Source organism: Osmia bicornis, chromosome 13 (genome assembly GCF_907164935.1).
Source record: "Osmia bicornis bicornis chromosome 13, iOsmBic2.1, whole genome shotgun sequence".
In the NCBI taxonomy this organism is placed as follows: domain Eukaryota; kingdom Metazoa; phylum Arthropoda; class Insecta; order Hymenoptera; family Megachilidae; genus Osmia; species Osmia bicornis.
Window position 1 is genome coordinate 8,020,808 of NC_060228.1, and position 25,629 is coordinate 8,046,436.

The 25,629-nt window shown below is 46.0% G+C and overlaps 3 protein-coding genes across 8 annotated transcripts in view; 2 read left to right on the forward strand and 1 right to left on the reverse strand.

Annotated features, from left to right (window-relative positions):
- Positions 1–141: 141 nt before the first annotated feature.
- LOC114879091 lies at positions 142–5,249 on the forward strand. Of its 2 annotated transcripts, none has more exons than XM_029193631.2 (7): positions 142–219; positions 804–940; positions 1,401–1,586; positions 1,664–1,780; positions 2,039–2,126; positions 2,199–2,337; positions 2,412–5,249. In XM_029193631.2, the coding sequence occupies exons 2-7, from the start codon at positions 890–892 to the stop codon at positions 2,620–2,622; spliced, it is 792 nt and encodes a 263-aa protein (XP_029049464.2). In that variant the 5' UTR covers positions 142–219; positions 804–889; the 3' UTR covers positions 2,623–5,249. The 2 variants fall into 2 exon arrangements, with proteins under 2 accessions (XP_029049464.2, XP_046144515.1); XM_046288559.1 differs by having other exon boundaries at positions 202–364.
- Positions 5,250–12,585: 7,336 nt separating this feature from the next.
- Positions 12,586–18,166, forward strand: LOC114879098 (homeobox protein six1b-like). The gene is made up of 4 exons (XM_029193658.2): positions 12,586–13,835; positions 14,059–14,520; positions 16,816–17,138; positions 17,217–18,166. Exons 1-4 carry the CDS (start codon positions 13,495–13,497, stop codon positions 17,390–17,392), a joined length of 1,302 nt encoding a protein of 433 aa, XP_029049491.1. The 5' UTR covers positions 12,586–13,494; the 3' UTR covers positions 17,393–18,166.
- Positions 18,167–22,074: 3,908 nt separating this feature from the next.
- Positions 22,075–25,629, reverse strand: part of LOC114879078 (cysteine-rich motor neuron 1 protein-like) — a 108,190-nt gene continuing 104,635 nt past the window's right edge. For all 5 annotated transcript variants that reach the window (XM_029193609.2, XM_029193608.2, XM_029193607.2 and 2 more), the window contains one exon: positions 22,075–25,597. In XM_029193609.2, the coding sequence (XP_029049442.2) occupies positions 25,349–25,597 (249 nt within the window). In that variant the 3' untranslated portion in view covers positions 22,075–25,348. The remainder of the gene's footprint in view (positions 25,598–25,629) is intronic.

Here is a 25,629-nt window from a genome sequence, read left to right on the forward strand (position 1 = left end):
CCGACGCCAGCATCGACGCCGACGCCCGACGTCACCGACAACGCCACCCCGAAGTGAAACAACGAACAAACTTTTTTGCCGTGCTTTTCCAGGTATGCATACGTGTGTAGTGTATACTACACCAGAAGACATCGTGGCGCATGCTGAGAGCTTCTACTATCGATCCATCCACGACCGAGCTTTCCCGTTCGTCTCACAAGCTTCGCGAACGTCGTCTAGGTAAAATCATCCCGTGTACACCTGCCACGGGAAAACGTATTTTTTTTTCATTATCTCTTTATCCTTTGCTCGTCGCCGTCGCGAATAGCGCAATCCTGGAAGATGGCACGTCGCATAGATTACACCAAGGCGATCTTCGTACTGTGTGAGTTTTCTAATTGTTTCGCGGTGCGTTTGCGTGAAATTGTTCATCGTGTGAAGTAATATTGTGTTTCGAAGGAAACGAAGCTCCATTAGTTTCGCAATGACGCAACAAACAGTTTAAGATGTTTGTTTCACGATGTTTTCAAACATGAAAATCGACCGGAAATCGATTAAATTATCTGGAGGCGCAGTACAGAGTATTATCTAATAAGATACTCGCAACGGTTTCGTTGTTATATCATCGATTAGAATTTTCTATATCTATTTGCAATTTTCACAATTCTTCTCATCATCGATCAATTATAGAGATTTACAAATCTGATGGACAGGTGTCAATTAATTCGTTTACATTATTAATTTGTAAAGAAAGTTTATTTAACAGAAAATTCTGAATAACAGTGTGTTTACTTAATCTTGTCTAACGAAAGATTTTCTTGCAGGGTGTGTCCTGAGTACGGCATTCAGCGTCCCCAGTTACTCGCCGGCGCCCGAAAAGTTGGACGAGCAGTTGTATACGACACGTCGGATGGCAAACGTGGTGTTCGATATGCCCGGCCCGAAATCTAAACTACCCTTGGTAAGAACGCTCCTCTGAAACACGATTATCGTTAATAAGATACGATAAAACAGGTTGGTGACATATTTTCGTGTGATCGACACACTTATCAGAAACAATAGTAAAAAAACAAACGTCTTATCAACAGAAAATTCAACATTGTAAAGATCAAGATTCCGTCCGATATAATTTTTTCTTAGAGTAGCCCCTATTAATCTTAGCCTGTTGCTCCTCGAGCATTTTCGCCTATGTTGCTTCTACACTAATGCAATTTCTCACGTTATTTTTCTAAAGCGGGCAAGCACAGGTAGCGTGGCTTGCAGCGATATTACAGTATAACGATCGACCGATAAGATCGAAACGATAAGACGGGCGCGACATTTTATTAAAATCCTCGTGGATCGTTTAATCTACGCGAAATCGTTCTGCTTGCTCACGAAACGAACCATGCATCAGATTTAACGTTTATGATATTTCGAAGTCGGTGGACAATTTCGAGATGAAGAGCACCACGACGATGACCTCGGAAACAACAACCACCCACAGATCGTTCTCCACGGAACAGCCTCTCTATCGTTTAGACGGCAGCAATGGACAAGCTTGTATTCTTCTACAAGTGGACGCTCTGATCACGGTGAAATATAAAACGACATTGGGAGAGGATCAAGTAAGGCTCGTTATCGTTTCTAGAGAATAAATAAAGGATAAGGTTCAAGTAAAGCTTAAACAATGAATCTTCTTCAGGAAGCGAGCATCTACGTTCCTAACGATGCGACGGTAACTGGTAATTGCGACAACGAGAACACCGTGACAATGTCCCTGAAGTGGAAGGCGTTCGTATTGTCGTGGAGTTTCGCTAAGGTAACGAGCTGACATGTCGTCTGAACACGCGACATCATTTTTCTTCCCTTAACCAACCGACTGTCCAACGACACGACATTAGGTCACGAAACTAGCCTGCTCTACGCACGAAAAGGTCGTTTCCAGAGGAAATCGATACCTGGCCCTTCGACCCTCTTCCCTTCGCTCTAATTCTAATTGCTACACCTTCATGTTACTCGCGGAACGAATCATTTCATCATTAGCAAATTTAAAATTGACGTTGAATAAATTTTTTAGACACCCGGGGGTGAACGATGGTACGTCGAAAAAATCGAGCTGACCTACAATTCCAGCGATCGACATTTCGAACATATCGATCAGCCACGTAAGTTCAGTTAAAGGGAAAGGAAATTTCTTATAGGAATTTTACAGCAAATCGAATCTCTTTGCGTTTAAGACAAGACGATCCGATTGAGCACCGGACAGAAGCATAGTTCCATGTTGTTCCCGACCCCTGTTGGCAAATCGTACTCCTGCAGCGGCGAAACCAACATCCCTTTGACCGATGGAAAGAATTATGCCAGCGTGCTTCTCAGGTAGACCGATTCGCGATCGTAAAACATTACAGATTAACCAGAAATTTTTATAGAGAATTACTTTGAAACTTTAGAGACATGAAGCTACAGCCGTTCAAGTTCAAGAACAATGAATTCGCCGTCGAATTTTCGTGCACGTCGCTGAGTGCACGCGGTGTTCGAGACGAAACAGCACCCGTCGCGGTCGGGTCAACTTTGGCCGCTGCCGTTCTACTCACAATCACAGGTTACGCTGCCTATCGTTATTTTAAGGTGAAGAAGGTCAAGTACGACACGATGGAATAAAAAGTGCAAGAAACGCTGCCCAGGACGATGCCAAAATCGCGCGACTACGCCAACAAGCCTCGCCGAAAGCCACGCGAACAGCAGCTGATCGCCATTCTCATTGTCATCACATTTTCTATCTTGACCGTCGGGACACGAGCGGTACAAACGTTGATCGAAAAGCACGAAAGATTCATGAACGTTCGTATCGTCAGTGCAGTGAGGACGCGTTTTTATTTCTCGACCAAAGGCGACGTGGTCTTTATTCTTCAAATTTTTATCCATCTTCGACGTAATACCTAGACACGGCACGCGAAGCGAAATTCCGTTGATTCGTAACTATTTCGGATGTAAAAATATCGATTAGGGAAGTAACAGAAGGTAAACAAGTGGTGTATATTAAACGGTATACGATACACTCGGCAGCCACTCGTTACCGCTCGTTGTCGCAAGCTCTGATGGTTGTATCGATAGGTTTTCGATTCAATTTTCTCGAACGAGGAAAACGTTCGAACGTTGTCTAGGAAAAGAAGATTCCACGGGAAAATATCGTTTTCTCCCTGGTAAATCGCATATCAATTAAAACGATCACGTTTATCTACGTAAATAGTTGTAAACGAGACGATGGCGCGAAATTTCTCGCATCTTAAAATAATACTCTTTCTTCGCGGTATCAACTGTAACATATCTTTCGCGAAACATTATCATATCACTTGGAACATTAACAATCTCGTTGATAACGAGTCCTCGGTGTCGAGGAGTAAGAAAGCCCTGTCAGGCAGCTAAAGTTTTACAGAAACGAATAGTGTAGTCGATCGAATATAAAACGTATCGCGGCATTGATCGCGGTTATACTTCAAGCTTCGATAGTCACTCTTCCGTTATAACTTGTAAATAGTATAAAAAGTATTTTCTTTCTACTTATGTACACCTTGAACAGATTCTAAGCTATTTTAAAGAGTTTGCGACTCAATTCGTCGTACGACGAACGATCATCGTATCAGTTTCAAGCTTTGTTCCATCTACTTTTCTTATAGGATACAACGATCGCTAAATTAATTTCTATCTTCCAATTCTCGATGTAACATATCATGTAAATACGTTACATATCGTGCGAATGATCGACGAAGCTCGCTTCGTAATACCTTTCTACTATTCCCAATTAAAAAAGAATCTGTTTCCGGAGAGAAATTTCTGCGTTTGTATCGTGTCCTGACCTATGATCCGTCCAATGAGACGAGTCAGGATATGTTTAGAAATTCGCGCGCTCGACACAGGGCCGAGAGCTCAGTTGTTTCCGGTTCATCAAACGTTTCGGTCGAGGTTTGTGTGCTGTGATTCGAGCCTGTGAATTTTTACGCATTTACTGTCTCGTCTCGTTGGATGGAGTATAGTCTCGTTTTCTTTGTATCAGTCCATTATAATTAGAACAAAAGGAACGCTTTTCGCGAGCTTTGTCGATCGAGCAGAATTTTCGATGATCCTTTAATATGTGACGAGCGTGTATTCATTATTAGTCGATGGATAGTTCACTTCTATGAGATATATTAGCCTGTAAACTTGTCTTTAGGGTGGTCGAATGCAATTGAAAGCCGACGTCTCCCCAAGGTGGAGTGGTCGAAATTGGAGCGAGGTGAAGCGACAAGTCGTACGTCTAGGTACGAAGGGAAAGGGACGTTGATGAACGCAGTTTTAGCTAACGAGTAATGGAGTACCTAAGTGTAACCTGCACATCGCAGGAATAAATTTACAATTAGCGATATGCGCATAATATGAACCTCTGTCTTCCAAATGCATATTAAAGTTGAAGTTTCGTGTGTAAATATATATTCCGTGTGTATACAGGGTGTCCCAGGTCGGGTAGTACAACCGGACCCGAGACATCCTGTACATGTGTATGCACGTGTACGTTTGTAAATGGTCATTTACTTGCGTACATGTACATATGCGTACCATACACATTATAAATACACGTATATATAAAAAGATATATATATATATACATATACACATATCTAGAGATAAAGAGAGAAAGAGCGGGAGAGAGAGAAGGAGAGAGTGAGAAATGTTATGAATATCGTGTATCGTATTTCCGTAAGGAAGTCGACGCGATCGTGGAGGATTCTCGAGTTTGCGTCGGCAGAATAGAAGAATGTTGTTTCCTTTTTCGCGCGATACGAGGAATTCGGAAGGCGCACGCCGCGGATCGGGGCTCCGTTTATGTAGGCCGCGAGATATCTCGCTATTTAAATTGTTCCAGACTCGACAAAGTGTCGCGGACATGATCCTAGATGTAATTACGAAGATGTATTTTTGTGCTAAAATCAGCCTTATTATAGATAGCATTAATGGCTCGTTGATCGATGGAAGGTTGTCCGATGTCTCTTAATTTTCAAGATTTTCCGTTGTGCAAGGTGTTACCGTCGGTGTCAGCGAGAATCGAACGTAGATGTAACGAAACGATTCGCGAGGATGGAGCGAGAGCTGGGGAAAAGTTTCTGAATCATATCGCTTGATCTGTTTCCGCAATGTTAAGTCTTGTAACAAGTTATTGTAACGTGTTGTACGAAAGATACAAAAGGGTGAAACGCGTAACGCGTGCTCACTGCAATTATATCATATCGATAAAATAAAGGCTGTTATACAAGCTCGTTCGTTGACCGTTCATTTTGGTCCGGTTTCGGTAAACGGCAAACAAACCTAAGTGGCGATGATCGCGTGAAATTCGTATAGACACGAAAGAACAAACATACGGATGGGTGTTTGCGTACGGCGGGAAGGGTCAGACGAAATAGTAATTTGCCGAAGGGCCCTGGAAAAGGGCGTGAAAAGTACAGTCAAGCAGGCTTATGCTAGTCGAAGGGAACCTCCCTCCCTCCCCCCTGGACCTTTACGTAACGCGAGGCACAGTTGTCGATAGCTCATTGTCGCAATGTCCATTGAAATCTCCGCGACAATGGTCGGAGCAGGCCGATCGCATTGTCGTCGCCGTGCATCCCGACCCTCTGGCTGCGGGTAGTCCGAGCGGAGTGCTCGAAAAGATCACTGGTAACCATGGATTACGTCTCTTAATCTCAGACCTAACACGGTCCCCGCTTTCCTGCCCGTCGATAATCGGCCACGGATTCGCGCCTCGAAAATCTCTTCTCGTTTCACGAAAAATTCCTTGCATCGACTGACGCGTAAAAAAGGGGTGCAAAGAGTAGAAAGAAAAACCTGAGCGTTCTCTGAAGGATGGCGCAACAACTCGTTACGGGGAAATCGCGAGATACGGGTGATCAGGACGTAAAAGGGGTGGTTTGCAGGATAATTGTGCGTAATTGGGTACATTTGATGACAGATGTAATCCTGGCGGAGACTGGAGGGTAGGAGAGAGGACGGATGAAGGAAGGTGGGTGGATGGGAGGCAGGGGGAAATGATGGGGATGGTCTATAATTTATAAACTAGGGGCTGTTTTGGGGTAATTGCAGATAACGATGGGGCGGTCCGGATAACAAGCCGACATGGGAGTCACTGGACACCGTGCCACTCCACCGGTAACACCATAACCTTCGTTATATACGGCTATTCTCTGTATCGCTTGCATTGCTGTCCAACCATAAGTTACGTCACGCGTCACGTCGTCGCGAGGGTTTCGCATTAATAAATCCCGGATCCTCCTCGTTCGTTCTGCGCGTTAATCTTTGAAAAATATTACAGCGAAAACAACGACGCGGCTACGGTGGTCGCAAACACCTCCATTTTCCTATTTAAAAACGCGTTTCACAGCTCGTTGGGCGAAAAGGTGTTGACAATTGGTAGCCATTGGGAATCCATTTAGTTCGTTCAAAAGCTGCTCCAACTACCTGGGTCTCTCTTTTCACCAGCTTCCTGGGTAACGAATCGCGACTGCATCTTGACAAGTTGTGGCTTTACAGCGTTCTCGGTTCGACGATCCGCATTTGCCGTGAACGCAAAGAATTTTTAGTCTTGCGAGCGTGTTCTGAAACGGTAGAAGAGGTACGCAAAGGTTGTAATCGAGCGAGAAGGGTAGAAGCTTTTCGAAGCACGACTGGCTGGCTTCTAATCGCTGGTACACGTGGATAGCTCGGGGAGACGCTTCCTGGAGGCGCTATAAATACAACTCTCGGAGGTATGACGCGATAATTACTCAATTCCCACAGCGTAGCGAGTAGTCTGGTCAACTTGATCGTGATAAGCGGATAAAGGAACGTCGCGGCGCGGCCTTGAGGCGTTTGCTCGGTCAGCGCGAAGAATCGTCGCGACAGCGTTTCCTTTTTGTCCCCGGCACGTCATCTTTTGCTTTTTCGTCCCGATATAAACATTCCTTACGCCGACAAAGAGTCAAGCGTTGGGTCTTCCGGATCCGAATTGGAGGGTGGTGGCAGCAGGGAAGTGGATATTTTAGCGCAATTGCGCCCTTACGACAATATCCTACTCACTGAGAAATTTATCGAACGTGTCGAGTATCGTTGGTCGAAAAACACTCGCGTGAGTTTCAGTTGCGTTTCAGCCGTTTCGAACAATTTCCTACAAACAGGTCGAATTTATTTTTCGTCATCTCCGATTACAAACACGCCGGGAAAATACGCTCGATAGACACGCGACAGACTTGACATCGCTTCATCTGTCCGTCTCGAACGAGCTAGATTTTTCGTTTCAACGAGAACACCGCTGAAGATTCGTCCCGCGGGATAAACCACGAACACGAAACGGGGGCACAACCTCTGATTAAATAAATCCTGGTTGCGGTATGGACAATTTCATCGTTTGAAAGCTATCCCCTTGACAGGAAAGGGGACGATGATACGCGGCTACAAGGATGGAAAATGTTCGTGGCCCGGCGACCAGTTCATCGCCTACGTACGCGCCTAACTACCTACCCCTATTATTGGGGCGCTGCGATGTAACGCGAAGCCGACGAAATTCCCCTCTCGTTTTGCATTTTTTACTTTGTCACCCTGCTACTTTCGTCGCGCAGGAAAATCGTCTCTGAATAGCGTTTTTGCGCAAAATTCTATTCCTGGGTGCAAAGGTAATTATTTACGAAAGAGAATCGACGGTGATTAAAGGAAAATTGAAAATTTTTATTCGTTACAGGCGAACCAACTCGTACGCAAGGTCCACCTCGTACTTTGCTGGGTCTTTCGAGGGTGCGACCGAGAAAGATAGAAAGTTCATGGAGCCGGAGAAAGGAGCTAGATATAGGAAGAACGTGTGCGTGTGTAAAGGAGAGAAAAGGGGAAGGGGAGACAGGGAGAGACAGGAACGTGGCGTGAATGGGAGGGAGTTCATAATAACATCGAGGGGCAACAGGGTTCTCTGTGTTCAGATGCTCTTTTCAAGAGTGAGAACCCTCTTCGACGCGCATTCAAGTGTCGCCGCTTTGTAATACCTCTTAATACCGTTCGCTGTCGACGTTATTAAGGATCCGGAACATATTGTCGGTACAACAGTGGCAATACCTCTATGGCGTCAAGCCTTTATTGTTGCTCCTCGTGCGAGTTCGTTCTCTCTGACAGGAAGTAACACGGGATGTACGAGAATTTTTTGCCTCATTTTTTAAGAAAAATTTGCCAAAAATTTCTGCTCCAGATCCCAGTTTAATTTCTTCTTTATTCGAACGCGAAATTTCGAAACCAAGTATGAGAACAAGTTTGTAGGGCTTGGCACATTTATGCTACGATGCAAGTCGTACTTAACCTGTAGATAAATCGTGCCAGTCAGCGTAAGACGATTCTAGACGGAGACCTGCGTCCACCGTTTTTCCCACAAAACTCACCTGACATAGGCTCCGTAGATAAGAGGACGTTAAATATGCGAGGTGGCACATATTATAACTGGTCTTTACCAGCGAGCAACTTGCTGGCACGTGTTGCCATCGTATCAAAATATTATTTCTGCATAAAATTCGCAAAAATACCAAACGACGACCGTTTTCGTTTCCCGTGGAGCGAACAGAAAATCGCTGATTCGTTATCGTTTATCGGCGAAGAATCACGCGGTATGACGTAACGATCAGAAAATTGAACACATGGTCCTGAGTTAGAACCGCAAACCCCCTGTGTCAAGGGGTTTCCGTTTCGTATCTTATAATTGGCGACGCGTTTATGTCACCGCAGTCGTCTCTTCCCTTTCAGAAATTCGCTTCGACCCGAGAATAATGAGCCGTCGTTATAAATCTTAGCAGCGTCGCGTAACCAACCGATTAGAACAGGGGGTAGTTCTTCGCTCCGTGAAGATAAAAAGTGGTTCTATACGTCATCCAGCGAGCGCGTGTATCTCGTTTGTATTTTTTAAAGTGAAAAAAGAAAGGGCGAACCCTGTTGTTTCGAGGAGGCATCTTCGAACCCCGTTTAATTCGCTGGATACTTACCGGTGGACGCGTATAGCCGACACAGGTCGAAACGGAGATGATGACAGTCCACCGTTTCAACTACCCTCAAATCACCGAGCGCGCCTAACTAACCGTGTAATCGACAATTTCATCCTATTACGACATCCAACGCGCCACACTTTTCCCCCGGGTAAAGTACAGGTAGCGCATCTACTTTACAAAACGATAATAATAATTAGCGAATTTTACTGCGAGCTATTTATCAGCTCTAATCCAAGCTCGAAGTTTCTTTCGAGTGTACGACAATCGAATATAAACGTCGATGACTCGACGCGTTTTATCGTCGACGTTGGTGGGAAGGTTGATTGGTCGGTAACGATTCGAGTGGATCGAATTTCAAAATAATCGGCGCAAAAGTTGCGTTCAGCATAGTTTGCCAGGTAAAGTACTTGCGCAACGGTGTTTTTGAAAATTTGTACGCGAGTCCAGTGACACGAGAGGCGCGGCACAAAGTGGCCAGTGACACATAAAGAGCATATTTTCGAGCATTACCGAAGGGGTCCGTCTCGGTCTCGGTCCCGGCCAACTACCTGTGTTCGTTTCACGCCTGTTCGCGTTTTCCAGCGTTAGAATCTCCCGCACCGATCTCTCCAGTGGCCCCGGTAATGGGCAAATAACCGACGGATTACGTCGCCTAATCCTCCTGCTAACGCGATCTCATTGTCGCGAGGGAATCGAGCGAATCTCGTGCCTTTTACTCTCTGCTCGCCTTCCAAATCGTTCATCTTTTCTCGCTCCATTGGATCGAGGAATCTCTGCGGCGCGATAACGATCGACCGAAATCAGTCGAATCTTTAGGAATTTCTCGTTATTTCTAATCGCGAGGAACGTTTTTAGACGCGACAATTTCGCCGAGGTGGGAGGGAGTTGAGAAAAATTGATAAAGCTTCGATAAAGGCGGACGGGCAATACGAAACCACGCGGCGGACGAGCTTGTTCACCTGCGCGTAACAAGAATGTCAGCTTCTAAAAATAAATTGCCCGTACGATCGTGGACGATTCTAGCGGCGCGGTGGCGCGAGTATACGTAACGTGCGCGCGAAGATAGTCGCTATCTCGACGAGGCGGTGTCCAATGTCGGCCACCAACACGACCGCCAGCACTTTCCATCCCCGCCAGCCAAACGCGCCTCGCTTTATTGTTCCCCGCGTATTAATTTTATAGATATAACTGCACACTTACGCGTGTGCATGCCGATACTGTCTACGCTCCACGAGGAAATACGAGATGCACTCGCGACTGCCTTTCTGTCGCTTCGTTCGATCGACAGCCCTGTAATGCTTGTTCGCTCACCTCCTCTCCTCCTCTTCCCTCACATAAAACACGAGTCGGCTATTAATCTGTCGTGAAGCTTTCGGGGAGAACCAGCTCCTTCGGTCTAAACCTTTGACACGTTTTTAAACTCTCGGGTCGTTCGAGAATACCTGCTCCGAACGTAGAATGGATTTCAGTTCACGGACGACGCGGCGTTACGAGAACGCGGCACAGACAGTCGGTTTAATTTATCTGGATTTACGCCGGCGAAGATGCCCGCCCGTTTGCCGACGTGTTTCAAGGGGCTGAACAAGCGTACAAGAGGATCGTCGGGTCGATTTTGCACAGAGCCATTTTGGAATGCAATTAAACGCAGTACAACGAAATACGACACTGACGCTGCTACTGGTGCCGTTGCTTCGCTTCGCTATGTTCTCTTCCGCTTCATTGCTTTCCTCTTCCTACAACCACCCTCTCACCACCCCCCTACCAGTCTGCCTTCGTCGTACCCCTGTACCTACCACTCGTCGTGTCAGGAATACCTCCGTTTATCCAGCTACAAACGACCGAATTTTCACCGAAGCCTTTCATTCTCATTTCTTTTCCCCATTTCCGCTTTCGCTTTCAGTCTGCGAATATCGAGGCGAACGACGAGGACCCGGATAACCCCGAGGGAAGAAAATGAGAAAATAAAAAGAGTAGACGATCTTGGGATCGTTTTGATAAGGTAGGGGAAGCGCGCGAGAGGACGCCAAGGGGTGTCGGTAGGGGTAGATTGGCGGAGGTCGGCGCGAGGAGGTATGACAAGGGGGTGGTGTACGAGGAAGAGGAAGAGGAAAAGGGAGCGAGACAGAGAGGGAGCAGGAAAATGGCGGCTCGCAGGACATCCGACACCAAATCGAAGGAGACGCCATCGCAAAGCGCGGCACCGCCCCTCTATCACCGGGTCTTGCTCCGCCGGTGTCGTCGTTCTACCTAGGGCGCGCTCTCTAAATTAAAACGATTTTTGCCCGTTTACGAAAAACACAGCCCAAACACTTTGCGACAAATCGATTTTATTTTGCCTCGGGGAGAAGCAAAGGAAAAGAGACAACAGCGGTACGTTTAATAATCGTTGTCGATTCCGATGCTTTTCGCGGGATACGAAAGAAAAATCAAAGAACGTATCGTCGAGTAATGACGTAATACGAACGGTGCATCGATCCAACCCGGTTTGCCGTAGTAGCGAGAACGTTCGACTCACCTTGTTTTCAACTATGCGACGATTCAACAAATAAACGTGTTTCAACGCAAAAATCGTGTTACTCGATTCGTTTCCGTCTACAGTCTACAGATAAAAAGAGAAAGAGAGAGCAGTGCCCGTTGCGCGGACGATCATCGTTCGTACGAACACTTCTGCTTCCCCCGAAGGAAATTTGTCAAAGTCCCGCAGACACGTTGCGTCTCGTCACGGTGGAACGACGCGTAGCATCCGACAAATGGCAATTAGACGGAAAAGGCGGAGCGGATTGAAAGGATTGACCAGGCGTGGCAAACAGAGGGATTTCGGTGCTCGTCGAAAGACATCTTCGCTCGTCTGCCAGCGTATCGGCTCTCATTGATCTACTTAACGCCGCTGGTTTGACGGATTTCACGCTATTTTCATCGACTTCCTGCCGTCGGGCTACGCCACCCTGCCACCCTTTACGATCTCGCTTCACGCTTTTCTTCGTTTTTAATTACGCTTCCATTTTTGCAATTTTATTTCTTCGTCACATTGGTAACTACTCGTTTGCAGAAACGCTTAGCGTTTTAAGAATCTGGCGATTTCGTTACATCAGTCTGATTTTTTCCCTTCCATTCGGTAGCATGAGAAAGGACGACGGCGGGGACTGACGGAAAACGCTAGGGGAATTGTTGCCGGTTGTTGTGAAATTAATTAAACGCGAGGTGTGATAGCACCGCTTAGAATCACAACACGGTGTACGGTAACGTTGTCGCGCTCCGTTTCCGGTGTTTGTTGGTTACCTCCTATATTCTCTACGCTTTGCCCACAGACGAGTCCGCGTGTTCGACTACGCACACACGCTTCTTGTACTCGTCGCGACGAGGATCCAGGAGAGAAAAGTAATTTAAATAAAACAATAATTACCAGAATAAATCGAGGGTAATCGTCTAAATTTTACACCTGCCGCGACCAAATTTTGCTCTACGATTTATCAGACAGATATTGAATTTTTTCTTTTTTAAACGAAGTCGCGTAACACAGAAACGATTAACCATGCGATCGAAGGGCGAAGGGAAGGAGGGTGGATGAGTAGAGAAAGAGGGAGATTGAAATAATCGCTCATCGAACGAGGCGAAGAGGTTGCTCTCGCAGGTGAGAATCTAGCAACGCGACGGAGCCGGTATCCGTGGTCACCGAACGGGGTGGCTTTCGCCGGGGGTAGAAGTATGCGCCGCCCCCGTGCTCGTCCAATCGAAGGAACGCGCGCGCTCCCCGTCGACCAATAGGAACACGCTCGAACGCGTCTCCCGTCCGAATGCGCCGCGTTCCACTCCTCGCCTTGAAAAACAAAAAGGACATCAAAGAACAGAGGAAGAGAGAACACCAGCGACGACGTCCTCTAGTTGTGGCTGTGGCAGCGTCAACGGGAACGGCATCGGTGGTATCGGCGCGGAATAATCGGCAGTGGCAGCGATCGTCGTAGCAGTAACAGCAGAACCACGCGACGACGATTTTCCGCCGGCGAATACCGGGGTATACAACAGTTTTCCCTCGGTAAATACAGTCCGTTCTTTTTTAATTTGTCGGAAAATCGTTCCGTATTTTATTTTGCATAGTGTCGTCGGATGTTATCGGATGTTTCGACGATTAAAACGCACGGATCGTGAAGTGTTTTCGAGGCAGTGCGACTTTGTTCGAGGGTGAAGTTAACGAATGTTGAGTGTACTTGAGTGGAAAAAATTAAGTTTCCTCGAGGAAAACTCGCACCGTTGGGAAACACGTTAGGGTAACGAGGCGTTTATGAATGGAAACTCGGTTGGCGAGGACGCGAATGAAAGGCTCGCGATCAAACAATCGTCCGAGCGGCGGATGCTTGCTTTCGTCATCAGCTGTTCATCCGTAAATGATCGATAACGTCGATCGAGCTACGAGAAACGAAGCATTCGGAGGACTCTGTTCCGAAGGAAACGTCGAATCCATAAAAAAATGATCGTCGATTGATTGGCGCGATTGGGAAAGAAGAATCGACCGAGAATGCCCGACAGTTCGGATCATTTGTCGTCGCCGAACAGCGAATGCAACAGCCAAATTGGCGGTATGCATCGAAACACGTCTGCTGGGCAATACAACGATTCCTCGATACCTGGTCTACCTCTGACCCATCATTCCCATTCGCAAAATCTAACGCCCGCCTCGAACGGAAGCCCCCGGTATTCTCAAGAGTTGACCAGCTGCAGCTCCACTAACCCGTCCACGAATATTGGAAACATCGGGGCACTCTCTCTGGGAACGAGCAGCAGTAACTTTACCCCGGAACAGATATCTTGCATGTGCGAGGCGTTATCGCAGAGTCAGGATATCGAGAAGCTCACGAGGTAAGCCCGCTCTTTGTTCCTTCCGTTTCGAATCTCGAGCTCCCTGTTAGCCTCCGCGAATTCTCTTCCCGACGGCAGCTTCGACGCTGCTTTCGAGTCTCCTTACGAATCAAAGAGAGAACCGATCGGTTCGAATTCACGGTCTTGTTGCGAGAAAATCGAGCAAACTAAAATCGTCATGATCAAAGTTGAAAATGTAAAAGGGTAAACGTTTCGATGTTAGGTTTCTATGGTCTTTACCACCGGGCGAACTGCTCCGCGGTGGCGAGAGCGTTCTAATGGCAAGAGCCACGGTGGCATTTCATCGGGGCGCATATCACGAGCTCTACTCGATCCTGGAGAGTCATCCGTTCTCGCCGCGTCGACACCAGGAGCTTCAGCAGATGTGGTTCAAGTCGCACTATCGCGAAGCGGAGAAGATCCGCGGCCGTCCGCTGGGTGCGGTGGACAAGTATCGGCTGCGGAAAAAGTACCCCTTACCGAAGACGATCTGGGACGGGGAGGAGGTGGTGTACTGCTTCAAAGAACGCTCGAGGAACGCGTTGAAAGAGTGTTACATGAGGAACAAGTACCCGGCTTCCGACGAGAAGAAGAATCTAGCGAAGAAGACCGGTCTGACGCTCACCCAGGTGTCGAATTGGTTCAAAAATCGAAGACAGAGGGATCGAACGCCGCAAACAAGGACGTAAGTTTCATTTTTCTTTCTCGTAATTGCGCGTTTCGATGTTGAAAGTTTCTCGAGGAAACAAGCTGAGAGGTCGAGCGGGGTACGAAAGCGTCCCGCGGCGGAGATACGGTGCATGGAGGGCACGTGTGTCAACGGGGGGTCTCGACTTTTCCACCGAGCAACAAGTGTCTCGACATATGTACGGGGTCGTGAGTCCGTCTTTCGAGGGCACACCGACCGCTTCGGAGGCGGTAAATCATCCTCTGTACGAGCCGTGTCGACCGAAATCATTCGGGTGCACCAGAAGGATCCTCCTCGCCGCGATAGCTGACCGCCCTTCTTTACGGTTCGATTCGAATTTCCTCGGGGGTAAACTAGCATTCCGATCGTCTTTTTCAACGAATTCTTTTCCCTTCCTCTTACGCTTCCGTTACCGTGATTAGCCAAAGGCAAACGTATCAAATTCCCGCGGGCCATCGACTTCTTTCGCGATAATTGACGAGTCGATGTAATCTAGCGTTTGTAAAGCCAAGTATGCTTACACTTAGCGATCGCTCCATCGTTATTTGTAAACGGTTTGATACGGGCCGGCGCGGCGCGGCGCAGCGTGGCGAACGGGGGCCGAAGGAGGCGGAACAAGGGCGAAAAACGTGTTCGCCTGTTTATTGATACAATGCGAGTTGGGAATTACGATAAGATTAAAACGTTTCTCCAACTCGACGTTTTCGTATCGGAGATTTCAATGTCAGTCTTCGAGTTTAATCAGAATCTTCAATCCGCTCCTTGTCGCGTTCGATTAACAGAATTTTTTAGGCGTAGTGGGTGCGCGTGCAAAGAAAGAAAAGGAGCAAAAGATAGAGAGGAAAGGCAGCAACGACGTTGTTATGGCTACGATGTGGCTCGGTCACGGTCTGCTTTGGACCGCATGCTGACTCGCCGCGTTGCGAACTCGGAAGTGCGCAATTTTTCTTCACCGTTCGTCTCGATCGAGGCAAGTTATCGCGCGTCGTTTTCGAAAACTTTCGACGACCGAGCTGCCGTGTAGGTTCGATTAGGAACGGCATGCGTGTTGAGCGAAAAATTCTTTTTCGGTGGCGAATAAGCTCCGCTCCAGTATCCCCTCGTTCCGCCCTTAACGTCCTCCCCCGGCAAAGACTGTACGAAAAGGAAACGCGACGCCCCATTACCGCTTTATGACGCAGCTTCGGTTACGTCTCTCGTTTCACCATTGAGCTGTTCGCACTACCAATAGTTTACTACATAAAGCCCACGACCGGCCCTCCGACGCTGCCACGATTTATCTTCGCCTCCAAAGCTACCTACGCTCCATCTTAACTTTTTCACGCGTTCCTATCCTTCTCGAAACAGATTCATCGAGTACTTCACGGGTGCTTTCGCGATGGCGGGTGGACCTCGTTTCCGAGAAGCTCGAAGGGGAAGTGGCGGACGCGCGTCCTAAAATTCATCGTCGGACCTTGAAGCGCGACCGTAAAAATGCGCGCCCCGTGGTTGCGAGTTAGGCGAGGAGGAATATAGAGGCAAAGTGGTTCGAACGAATCGTGGTCAGGGGCGGAGCTGGCTCCACATGGACCACCGTGCGTGCACGTGCGTGTCGCGAACACGTACGCGTTTTCTACTTTGACCCGTGTCAAGATGCAAGCGGTACGACGGAGAGAATGCGAAAAAGAGGGAAGCGTTTGTTTGCACCGGGCAACGAACAATGCCGGCACGAATACGCTTACCTCTCCGATTCAACCTTTTCCGTTCGCTCGCTTTCGGAGAGAGCAGCGCAGCGGCGAGAAACTTCTCGGAACGAATACGCGTGTAACGCGTACGAGCGCATGTGTGCGCGACCCTTTAATCGTCCGGTCTTGCCTGGACCAAGGGTCCAAAGTTTTTTCGGATTCGTAAGACAATGAGGAACCTCGCACATGCTTCTAGGTCCGAACCTTTCCGACGACTTTTCTTTTCCTTCTTTGCCTCTCGACGAAACGGCCCAAGATTTATGGCGGGGTTCTCCGGTAATTTTTCTTAACGACACCGATTTTCGACCACGCACATGCGTTATCTCTGACGACCGTGACACGGTACTCCTGTAACTTTGCCGTTTTCGCGCGAGTGTTTGGTCCAGGCCCAGTTTAACCCCTTCTTCTATATTTCTTTTGATAGTTGCATTACGATCCTTGATTGGGCAAATTAGAATTGGAAGTACCAGCCAAATTTGACACATTTGAAGTGTAAGTTGTGTCACATCTGTGGCTCGATGTTACATGGGAAATTACATATTACTGACTTGGTTTTCATCTGTTACAGGGACATGATGCCGTTGAATTGCCAAAACGGCGGCAACGTGATCGGCGGCTCGGTGAGCAACGGAGGAAGCATTCAGTCGTTGCAGAGCATCGATTCGGATAATTCGAATCTCGCGATGTCGCCGCTCTCGACGATGGGTATGTCGCCCGTCGGCGTGAATCCCTGCAGCCCGATGGGCATGAGCCCAATGGCTCCACGGCATCCTGGATACGCGCCACCCGTCACTCCCTCGACCGTGCATACCAGCCACCCCCACAACGGTGCACTCAGCCCCATGAACGACGTGAAAGCGCTCTGCTATGGCCGCGGAGTTTACGACACCGGTAAGTCTGACCCCGTTTCAACGGTACATATCGATATGGCTGCAAGCGAACGAAATTACAAGGAAACTTCTGTTTCAGGTAAAGACGTGGACCAGAACACGGTGTACTACTCGAGCCATTCGGGCATGCATCATCAGTACTACCAGCAGACGCATCATCAAATGATGTCGGGCGCTCATCATTATCAGCACCACCAGCAGAGCATGCCGACGGGCTACGAAATCACGCTGCCGCCGCCTCAGCATTCGACGTGACCAACAGATTACGAGGAGGCCGATCGGAACGACGCGGCTCGCCACGGCCAAGCCGACGATGTTTTCGCGCGCGTCCACGCGTTCGCCTGACTCGGTATTTTGCTTCTTTCGACAGGTTTCACGATCGAATAATTACGATCGATCGACCAAAGTTCTCGCGGGAACTCGAGAGACGACAGGGTGGGTAGCTCGCTCCCAGACGCGAAACGACGCGACGTCGTCACGGGACTTATCGAGTGATACGCTATCATGGTGGTTGGAAGAACCATCGACTCTGCGTCTGCTAGCCAATAGAGATGTAAGTTCGTTCGTAAAAGTTCTGGGAGGAGTTTCGAAGGAGAACTGGTTTCACGCATGCACCCTGTTCGTAAAGGTGTTCGCCTAGGGTCGAGACCGTGATGGCGCCTATGAATCTTCGACTGCCTCTTTTCGTTGTGCGGGATTAACGATTGGCATATCAAAGAAATCGTTTGGAAAATGTATGTTGACCTGGATTCGTATTTTCGTTCGATAATCAAAATTAAAAGACGATTTTCAGATAGACTCTCGTACCCTAACGATACGATCTCTGATACCTACCCCCTTAATACTAGAAACAGACTTTGTCTTTTAGCGTAAAAGATATTTTTCACCCTAGTTTCGCACGGTACGATCTCCCATGACGCCTCCCAAAACGAAACAAAGGATCTCTTCTAAACAACGTACCATATTAATAAACAAAATTTATTGTAAAATTATGTGAGGCGCGTTAAATGTATAGAAATAAAATATGAATTCGTGAATAGTATGCCCTGATATTTTTATTTCCCTTCTAATTTGTAATCTATAAGAAACTAAATTATCGATAACACCATATGCACTCTACGGATTTGTAAATAAAAACGATAATTACAATTTAATTGCAAAATTAAATTATTTGTGAAAAGTAATTTCAAATTCGAACCTAGCGCCATCTCTTCAAACACGACTCAAACTACTCAACGACTTACCAATTGATTTTCAGAAACGACGAGCCGACCGTCGATAACGTCGATAAAGAAGGGAATTCATCGTTGTCTAGATTAAACATTATCATTTATTCCGATATTCCTTAATAGTTAGTCGCAAATATTATATTTAATGAGATATTCGCAAATAAAAAAGCAGATATTCGTTACCCACGAAATACATAATACATACACAGATACGTAGCAACATTTATTTTCAATTGCCCCTTGCGAAAAAGTTGTAATTGAGATATCGGACCATTGAATCTTATAAAACAAATCAGGAGCAATTTTCTAGTACCATAATATCTTTGTAAACAACCAATTACTATATATTTTGCAGATACACAAACTGCTGCTTTTTTATTTTCGAATATCACATTAAATATAATATTTGCGACTAGAGCAATTTTAGATTCCATGGGAGCACATCGGGAGTAATTTTTTAAGATATAAATTGTTAAGAAAAATTAATATTTCGAGCCAATTTTTTTACTACACTATCCCGAACAAGTGAGTTTCACGATTTGTTCGTTTTCCGTTCTTATATTTCGCTAGATTCGGTCAAACTCATCACTACCCCGAACAAGTGAGTTTCACGATTTGTTCGTTTTTCGTTCTTATATTTCGCTATTTGCTCCGGGGTCCCTGACACCCCAGATGGTATCAGGTTGGTGCCTAGAGATGGGCATTGGTGCTACGGGGTCCTTGGCACCCCGGCTACTATAATATTGGTATGCGCAGATACTCGTCGGCGTTGCGGGGTCCTTGACACCCCAGATGGTATCAGGTCGGTCCTCAAAGATAGGCATTGGTGCTTCGGGGTCCCTGGCACCCCGGCTACTATAATATTGGTATGCAGAAATACTCACCGGCGTTTCGGGGTCTTTGACACCCCAGATCGTATCAGGTCGGTACACAGAGATAGGCATGGGTGCTTCGGGGTCCCTGGTACCCCGGCTGCTAAAATATTGGTATACCGAGATACTCACCGGTGTTTCGGGGTCCTTGACACCCCAGATGGTATCAGGTCGGTCCTCAAAGATAGGCATTGGTGCTTCGGGGTCCCTGGCACCCCGGCTACTATAATATTGGTATGCAGAAATACTCACCGGCGTTTCGGGGTCTTTGACACCCCAGATCGTATCAGGTCGGTACGCAGAGATAGGCATGGGTGCTTCGGGGTCCCTGGTACCCCGGCTGCTAAAATATTGGTATACCGAGATACTCACCGGTGTTTCGGGGTCGCTGACACCCCAGATGGTACCAGGTCGGTACACAGAGATAGGCATTGGTGATTCGGGGTCCTTGGCACCCCTGTTGCTAAAATATTAGTATACAGAGATACTCACCGGTGTTTCGGGGTCCTTAATACCCCAATATGATATCAGGTAGGTACGCAGAGGTTGTCATTGGCGCAGCGTGGTTCCTAATACCTCTGGATGAAATCAGGTCCGTATAAAGAGGGCGCAACCAGTATAACAGTTGTCCTCTAATTTTTGTCCAGAGTTTATTTAATTTACTTAATTAATTTTTTTTGCTTATAAAAGAAGCTCATCGAAGGAGAATAACGTATATGATTGTATCCCTCTTCTGAGTCAGACGAGGACCCCTTTTATTTTACTTTTTCTAATTATTTATATAATTTTATCCCGCAATGTTGTCCAAGGCCATCTCTGCATCCCTTACATGTCTGCATTCCTTACATCTCTGCCAAACTTTTTTTTTTTTTTTTTTTTTTAACGTGGTGGAAATCTTCAGAAAGACACCTTCAGCCCCCCTGGGGAGGGGCTGGAGGTAGTGTGGGATTTTTACCCACTAAAACCACCACGGTGGCCTGCACTGGGGCTGTAGGGAGGGTCTTTTGACCCTCCGCCATGTGCCAAATTCCACCGACACCGGGGGCCACACCCGATGCCGACACTCCTGGGACCGCGTGCAGTAGAGACCTGGGCCCCAGCCCAGGACCCCTGCGGCATCCTTTACATCCCTCGTTTAGTTAGATCTCTGCACCCCTTACATCACTGCATTCATTTCATCCCTACATTCTTTTCAACCCTACATTCTTTTCATCCATACATTCTTTTCGTCCCTACATTCATTTCATCCCTATATTCTTTTCATCCCTATATTCATTTCATCCCTACATGCATTTCATGCCTACATTTATTTCATCCCTACATTCTTTTCATCCCTACATTCATTTCATCCCTACATTCATTTCATCCTTATATTCTTTTCATCCCTACATTCCTTTCATCCCAGCATCCCTTATATCCCTGCAAACCTTATAATAAATATATTACAAAGACTGCTTTGAGTAAAGGTAAGTAAAGGTAAGTACTTTTTCGCCAAAAATTTTGCAAAGTTTAGTTCCCTTTTTCGCCACCAGATGGCGCTGATTCGTCATTGAAATTTTAGTTCACATTTTTGCCGCCAGAGGGCCAAAAATTGAGCAAAATTTAGTTCCTTTTTCCAAAACCAGATGGCGCTGATTCGACATCGAAATTTTAGTTCAAATTTTTGCCGCTAGGGGGCGCTGTATTTTCGAGATTTTCGAGAAATTTTCGAAAAAATAGCGCCCCCTAGCGGCAAAAATTTGAACTAAAATTTCGATGTCGAATCAGCGCCATCTGGTTTTGGAAAAAGGAACTAAATTTTGCTCAATTTTTGGCCCTCTGGCGGCAAAAATGTGAACTAAAATTTCGATATCGAATCAGCGCCATCTGGTTTTGGAAAAAGGAACTAAATTTTGCTCAATTTTTGGCCCTCTGGCGGCAAAAATGTGAACTAAAATTTCGATGTCGAATCAGCGCCATCTGGTGGCGAAAAAAGGAACTAAATTTTGCACGATATTACATAAAAATGTTGGAAATGTGAGAATAATGCAGGGATGAAGGGATACATAGATATAAGGGATGTAGAGATGTAGGGAATGTAGGGATGAAAAGAATGTAGGGATGAAATGAATGTAGGGATGAAAAGAATGTAGGGATGGAAAGAATGTAGGGATGAAATGAATGTAGGGATGAAATGAATGTAGGGATGAAAAGAATGTAGGGATGTGAAGAATGTAGGGATGAAATGAATATGGGGATGAAAAGAATGTAGGGATGTGAAGAATGTAGGGATGAAATGAATATGGGGATGAAAAGAATGTAGGGATGTGAAGAATGTAGGGATGAAATGAATATGGGGATGAAAGAAGTGCAGGGATGAAAAGAATGCAGGGACGAAAAGAATGTAGGGCCGCAAAGAATGGAGGGACGAAAAGAATGCAGGGATGTAAGGAGTGCAGGGATGAAAAGAATGCAGGGACGAAAAGAATGTAGGGACAAAAAGAATGGAGGGACGAAAAGAATGCAGTGATGTAAGGGTTGCAGTGATGGAGACATTAAGGTGTTTATTATGAAGTTATCGTGGGAGATTTATGGAGATTAATTCTTAATAATTAAAAACATATATACTGATCGAATTGAGTAAGCTCCTCCTTTTCGAAGTTAAAAAGAAAAATAAATAAATAAAACAAATTAAAATTATAATCGTTCTTTTAAATAAATCCCCACGTATTAAAAAAAAATGATAATTAGTTCTTCAGAATATTTAATTTTGCAATTTGTATGCATTACAACCGTTTTTAGAAGAAGAATGAATAAATTGCTCGCCAACCAGCGTATACCTCTCTTGTACAATATATCACATATCAACAATTTTATTTAGTCTCGTGTTTTATTTAACATACAAGAGCTATCTTTAAACATGACGCACGATTTTAATATGCATACGAGCTCGCACATATTAAATAAGTTTAGGTTACACTGATATGATACTTCGTTAGGGTTTCACTGTACATAGCAATGTGCTTTCCTAGAAGCAGCCAAGCAAGAGATCGTCTTTTTTATTATTAATCGATTCTCTGGCTCGTTTGCTTTGCTATCTTGTTTCGTCCTGTCGTACGGGATCGACCGACCGTCCGTTTATTTTTACCTATCCATTCCCTGTGGGATAAGGATACTTTCTTGTCTATTCTTCTCTATCGCGATGCGAGTCCATAGGAATCCATGAAAAATAGGGGGTCGAAGTACCGGAAAACCGTGGGATATCCACATCCGGAGCTGACTACCTCGTCAAATACGCTAGGATTCCTTTTATTGGGGTCTCGGGGCTCCCAATCCCACCATTTACACGTTATTCTACGTGTACAATCGTCGAAAGGTCTGTTACGCAACAATGGGAGAGCGTGAACAACGATCCCTAAAACGAATATGTACCAGATTCGAGGAGTTCCCTCGTGTCCTTAATCCCGAAGAAAACGCGCCTGGAGATGTCGAATCGCCCTCTTTTCCCCGCGAAATAGCGTGTGGTCGAAATTGCGTACGCCGCCTGTTTGCTACGTTTTATTACTTATTGCTATTGCTAGAACGAGTTGCACACAGTAAACAACAAGAAACGGTCGAGATCTTCGTCGATACGTATTGTCTTCGAGGTAACACTGATCGATATTATTCCTTCAGACAAATATTCTTACAGCCGCTTATAAAGAGCTATCCATAAAGGGACTGTATCAGAAACGATTTTCCCTAAAAACTGCAATTTTTCATCCCTTAATACCATAACGGATGAAAATTTGTGTTTTCACATTGGACATCTTTTTTGAAACGACCTGTACAGTATAACCGATCCGTTCGTACAGAATGGAAAGAAATAAAGAAGTTAAATACAAGTTGACACGACTATCCACAAAAATGATAGGAACGACTACGTTATGGAAATACGTTTTGAACAGAGATAATATAAATCAATCTGTACACGTATGAAATACAGTCTGCAATCTATCGACGATGATTTTATACTATTGTTGCGACGCTGTGAAAAGCTGCCCTTAGAAAGAAAATTTTTTACAGCTGTCAAAGTTGCGTGTGTAATAATTGTTAAAAAATAAAACAATGTCCTACGGAGGCACACCACGGCGCAACAATACGTATGGTAGGTAAGGTACATACGTTATAACGACAGCTACGCACCCAAACACACTTTCCTTATCTTTTAGTATTACTAGACGATAAACGGTTAGAGAAGATGTACAGAATAAGACGAGAGTGTCGCATTGGAAAAATATACGTATGTACGCGTTCATTTGGAGGAGGAGGAATGATAAGACGCGAGTCTCAGGTGCGCGCAGCGCCTGATCAAGCACACGGATATGTCTCTAGTTTACGTTCGCACGACCAAACAATTTTACCTTCGATTCGCGTTACGCAACGATCACGGTTCACGATTAACGCGTAGCAACGAGCAAATGTGTCAATTTCACTTACGTTCCTTTCGCTACCTTCACCCCTTTCGCTGACCGATAAATCCATACACGATTTCATTTAGTCGAAGCGAAGAATAATCGAGCACTTGGAATTGTTTCGTCCGCAAAGGGTTAAACGTTTGTCTTTGCATACCCATTCCATCGATATCGTTTACCCTCTCTCACACAGCCACGCACTCGTTATATCCCCCTCGCTTTCTCTCTCCCTCGTTCGTGAACGGTGTACCAGGCTATCTTACATATATGTATAATGTATACGTTGCCGACGATTATCGGATCTAAAAAGCATAGCGGCACGAAGGAACGCTTTTGTAAAACGCGACGACGAATAAAATTAAAGCGAATCGAGATCAGAGCCGGACACTCGACGCTCCGATTCTTTTTAGCGTTTTATCTAATTTAAAAAATAAACTGCATGCTCGTTGTTTGAATAATAAATTAAGACACGCCTTACCGAATCGCGCGGAAGCATTGTTTTCTTGGAAACGTATACCGTAGAAAAACCGTAGAAAAATTTAAGGTTCCTGGTCGCGGAAGACGGCGTTAAATCTTCTTTAGAAATCGATATAAAAGCTCGTACTCTGACAACGGGGTACGATAAGGTACCTACCAAAATTCCCGCAAGAGAAAAGATAAACTAAACATAGGAACAGTCTAGTAACACAGTAACCGAAGGCTAGCCTAGGATTAAATCTATCGCGTTCGTCGTTCTAACGAGCGGTGTACAAGTGGAAAAGCTTCTTCCTCCTTTTTTTTCTTCGCGTCGCTGGTCCTCGATGACAAATTAAGCACTCGCTTTAATCCGCCTTGAAACGAAAGAGTTGCTGGTGGAACAAGGTGCTAATGCAAAAACGAACGTGGAACCGAGGCTCCGTCGCGAGGAGTACCATGATAAATGACCTCCGGCGAAGAAGATATTCTTTCCAGACACGGATTAATATTTTTACCCTCGCCGTATTTTTATTCAGCGAGTGCTTCGATGCGTTGTAAATCGCGGAAATCGGTAATTACCTGCACTGCCAACGGAATTATGGAGGTCGGTTGTCGTAACGCGGAACGCAACGATGGTCCAGAGATCGAGGGAGCTAATACTATACGATTAATAAAACGCCTGATTCTCTCTGTTATCACTTGCTCGCTCTTTCTCTTTCTCTCTGCTACAAGGATTCTCGATCGAGTTACTTCTAGCAAGTTGATCGATACCGATATTATTTACTCTTACCTCTCCACGTTAATTAACCTAGCATTATAATTTACGAATTAGAACGCGACATTTTCGCATCGACTCAGGGGGATCAAGAGGGTTTCGACAATCGTGTTACGAGCATCTCTATTCTTCGTTCTCTTCTTCTCTTTTGTCCGCAATACCGTCTGATATTTTCAAACGATAATAATACTGAGAATTCTACATACGTATGGTATTTTCAGCCGAATGTAAACGGGTTGAATTCGAAATCGCTGAGGATACCCGCACCGTTCGGCTGTCACGGATCGACGAAACAGAGGATTCGAAGTGACGTTATCTATTTCACCTTCATTTTCGCCTTCGATCCGCTGTACTTGTCTCTTTTCGTAGCAACGATACCGCGGTATCGGCGAGAGGACGACCTAAGCTCCTCTCGCCCTCTTCTAACCGGATCGCCTGTTACCCTTTTACAAGGGTACGATTTTTTCGTTTCGATGCATCGGCGTGTCGTAAGCCGGCACGCACTTGTAGTACTGCGGAGGGTAGGAGGAATAAGAGGCGTCCGAGGGTGAGAGTCGTCCACGGAATCGACTGCGAACTATGTGGACGATCAGCAGCACGCAAAGAAGGGTGAGAATGACGATCAGGGTGATCGGCACGGTACCCCAACCCTTGGTCCCGCCGTGATGACCGTGCGCCTCGTTCTCCTTCAGGGGCTGTGGAAAAATTAAAAAAAAGAATTTGATTC

Bases quoted from the DNA above. Each gene is read 5' to 3' on its own strand.
- LOC114879091 (XM_046288559.1), top strand. From the start codon at position 322: ATGGCACGTCGCATAGATTACACCAAGGCGATCTTCGTACTGT. The intron at 1,781-2,038 runs GTAACGAGCTGA...TAAATTTTTTAG, and splicing joins TGTCGTGGAGTTTCGCTAAG to ACACCCGGGGGTGAACGATG. The intron at 2,338-2,411 runs GTAGACCGATTC...TTGAAACTTTAG, and splicing joins TATGCCAGCGTGCTTCTCAG to AGACATGAAGCTACAGCCGT.
- LOC114879098 (XM_029193658.2), top strand. From the start codon at position 13,495: ATGCCCGACAGTTCGGATCATTTGTCGTCGCCGAACAGCGAATGCAAC. The intron at 14,521-16,815 runs GTAAGTTTCATT...CATCTGTTACAG, and splicing joins CGAACGCCGCAAACAAGGAC to GGACATGATGCCGTTGAATT. The intron at 17,139-17,216 runs GTAAGTCTGACC...CTTCTGTTTCAG, and splicing joins CCGCGGAGTTTACGACACCG to GTAAAGACGTGGACCAGAAC.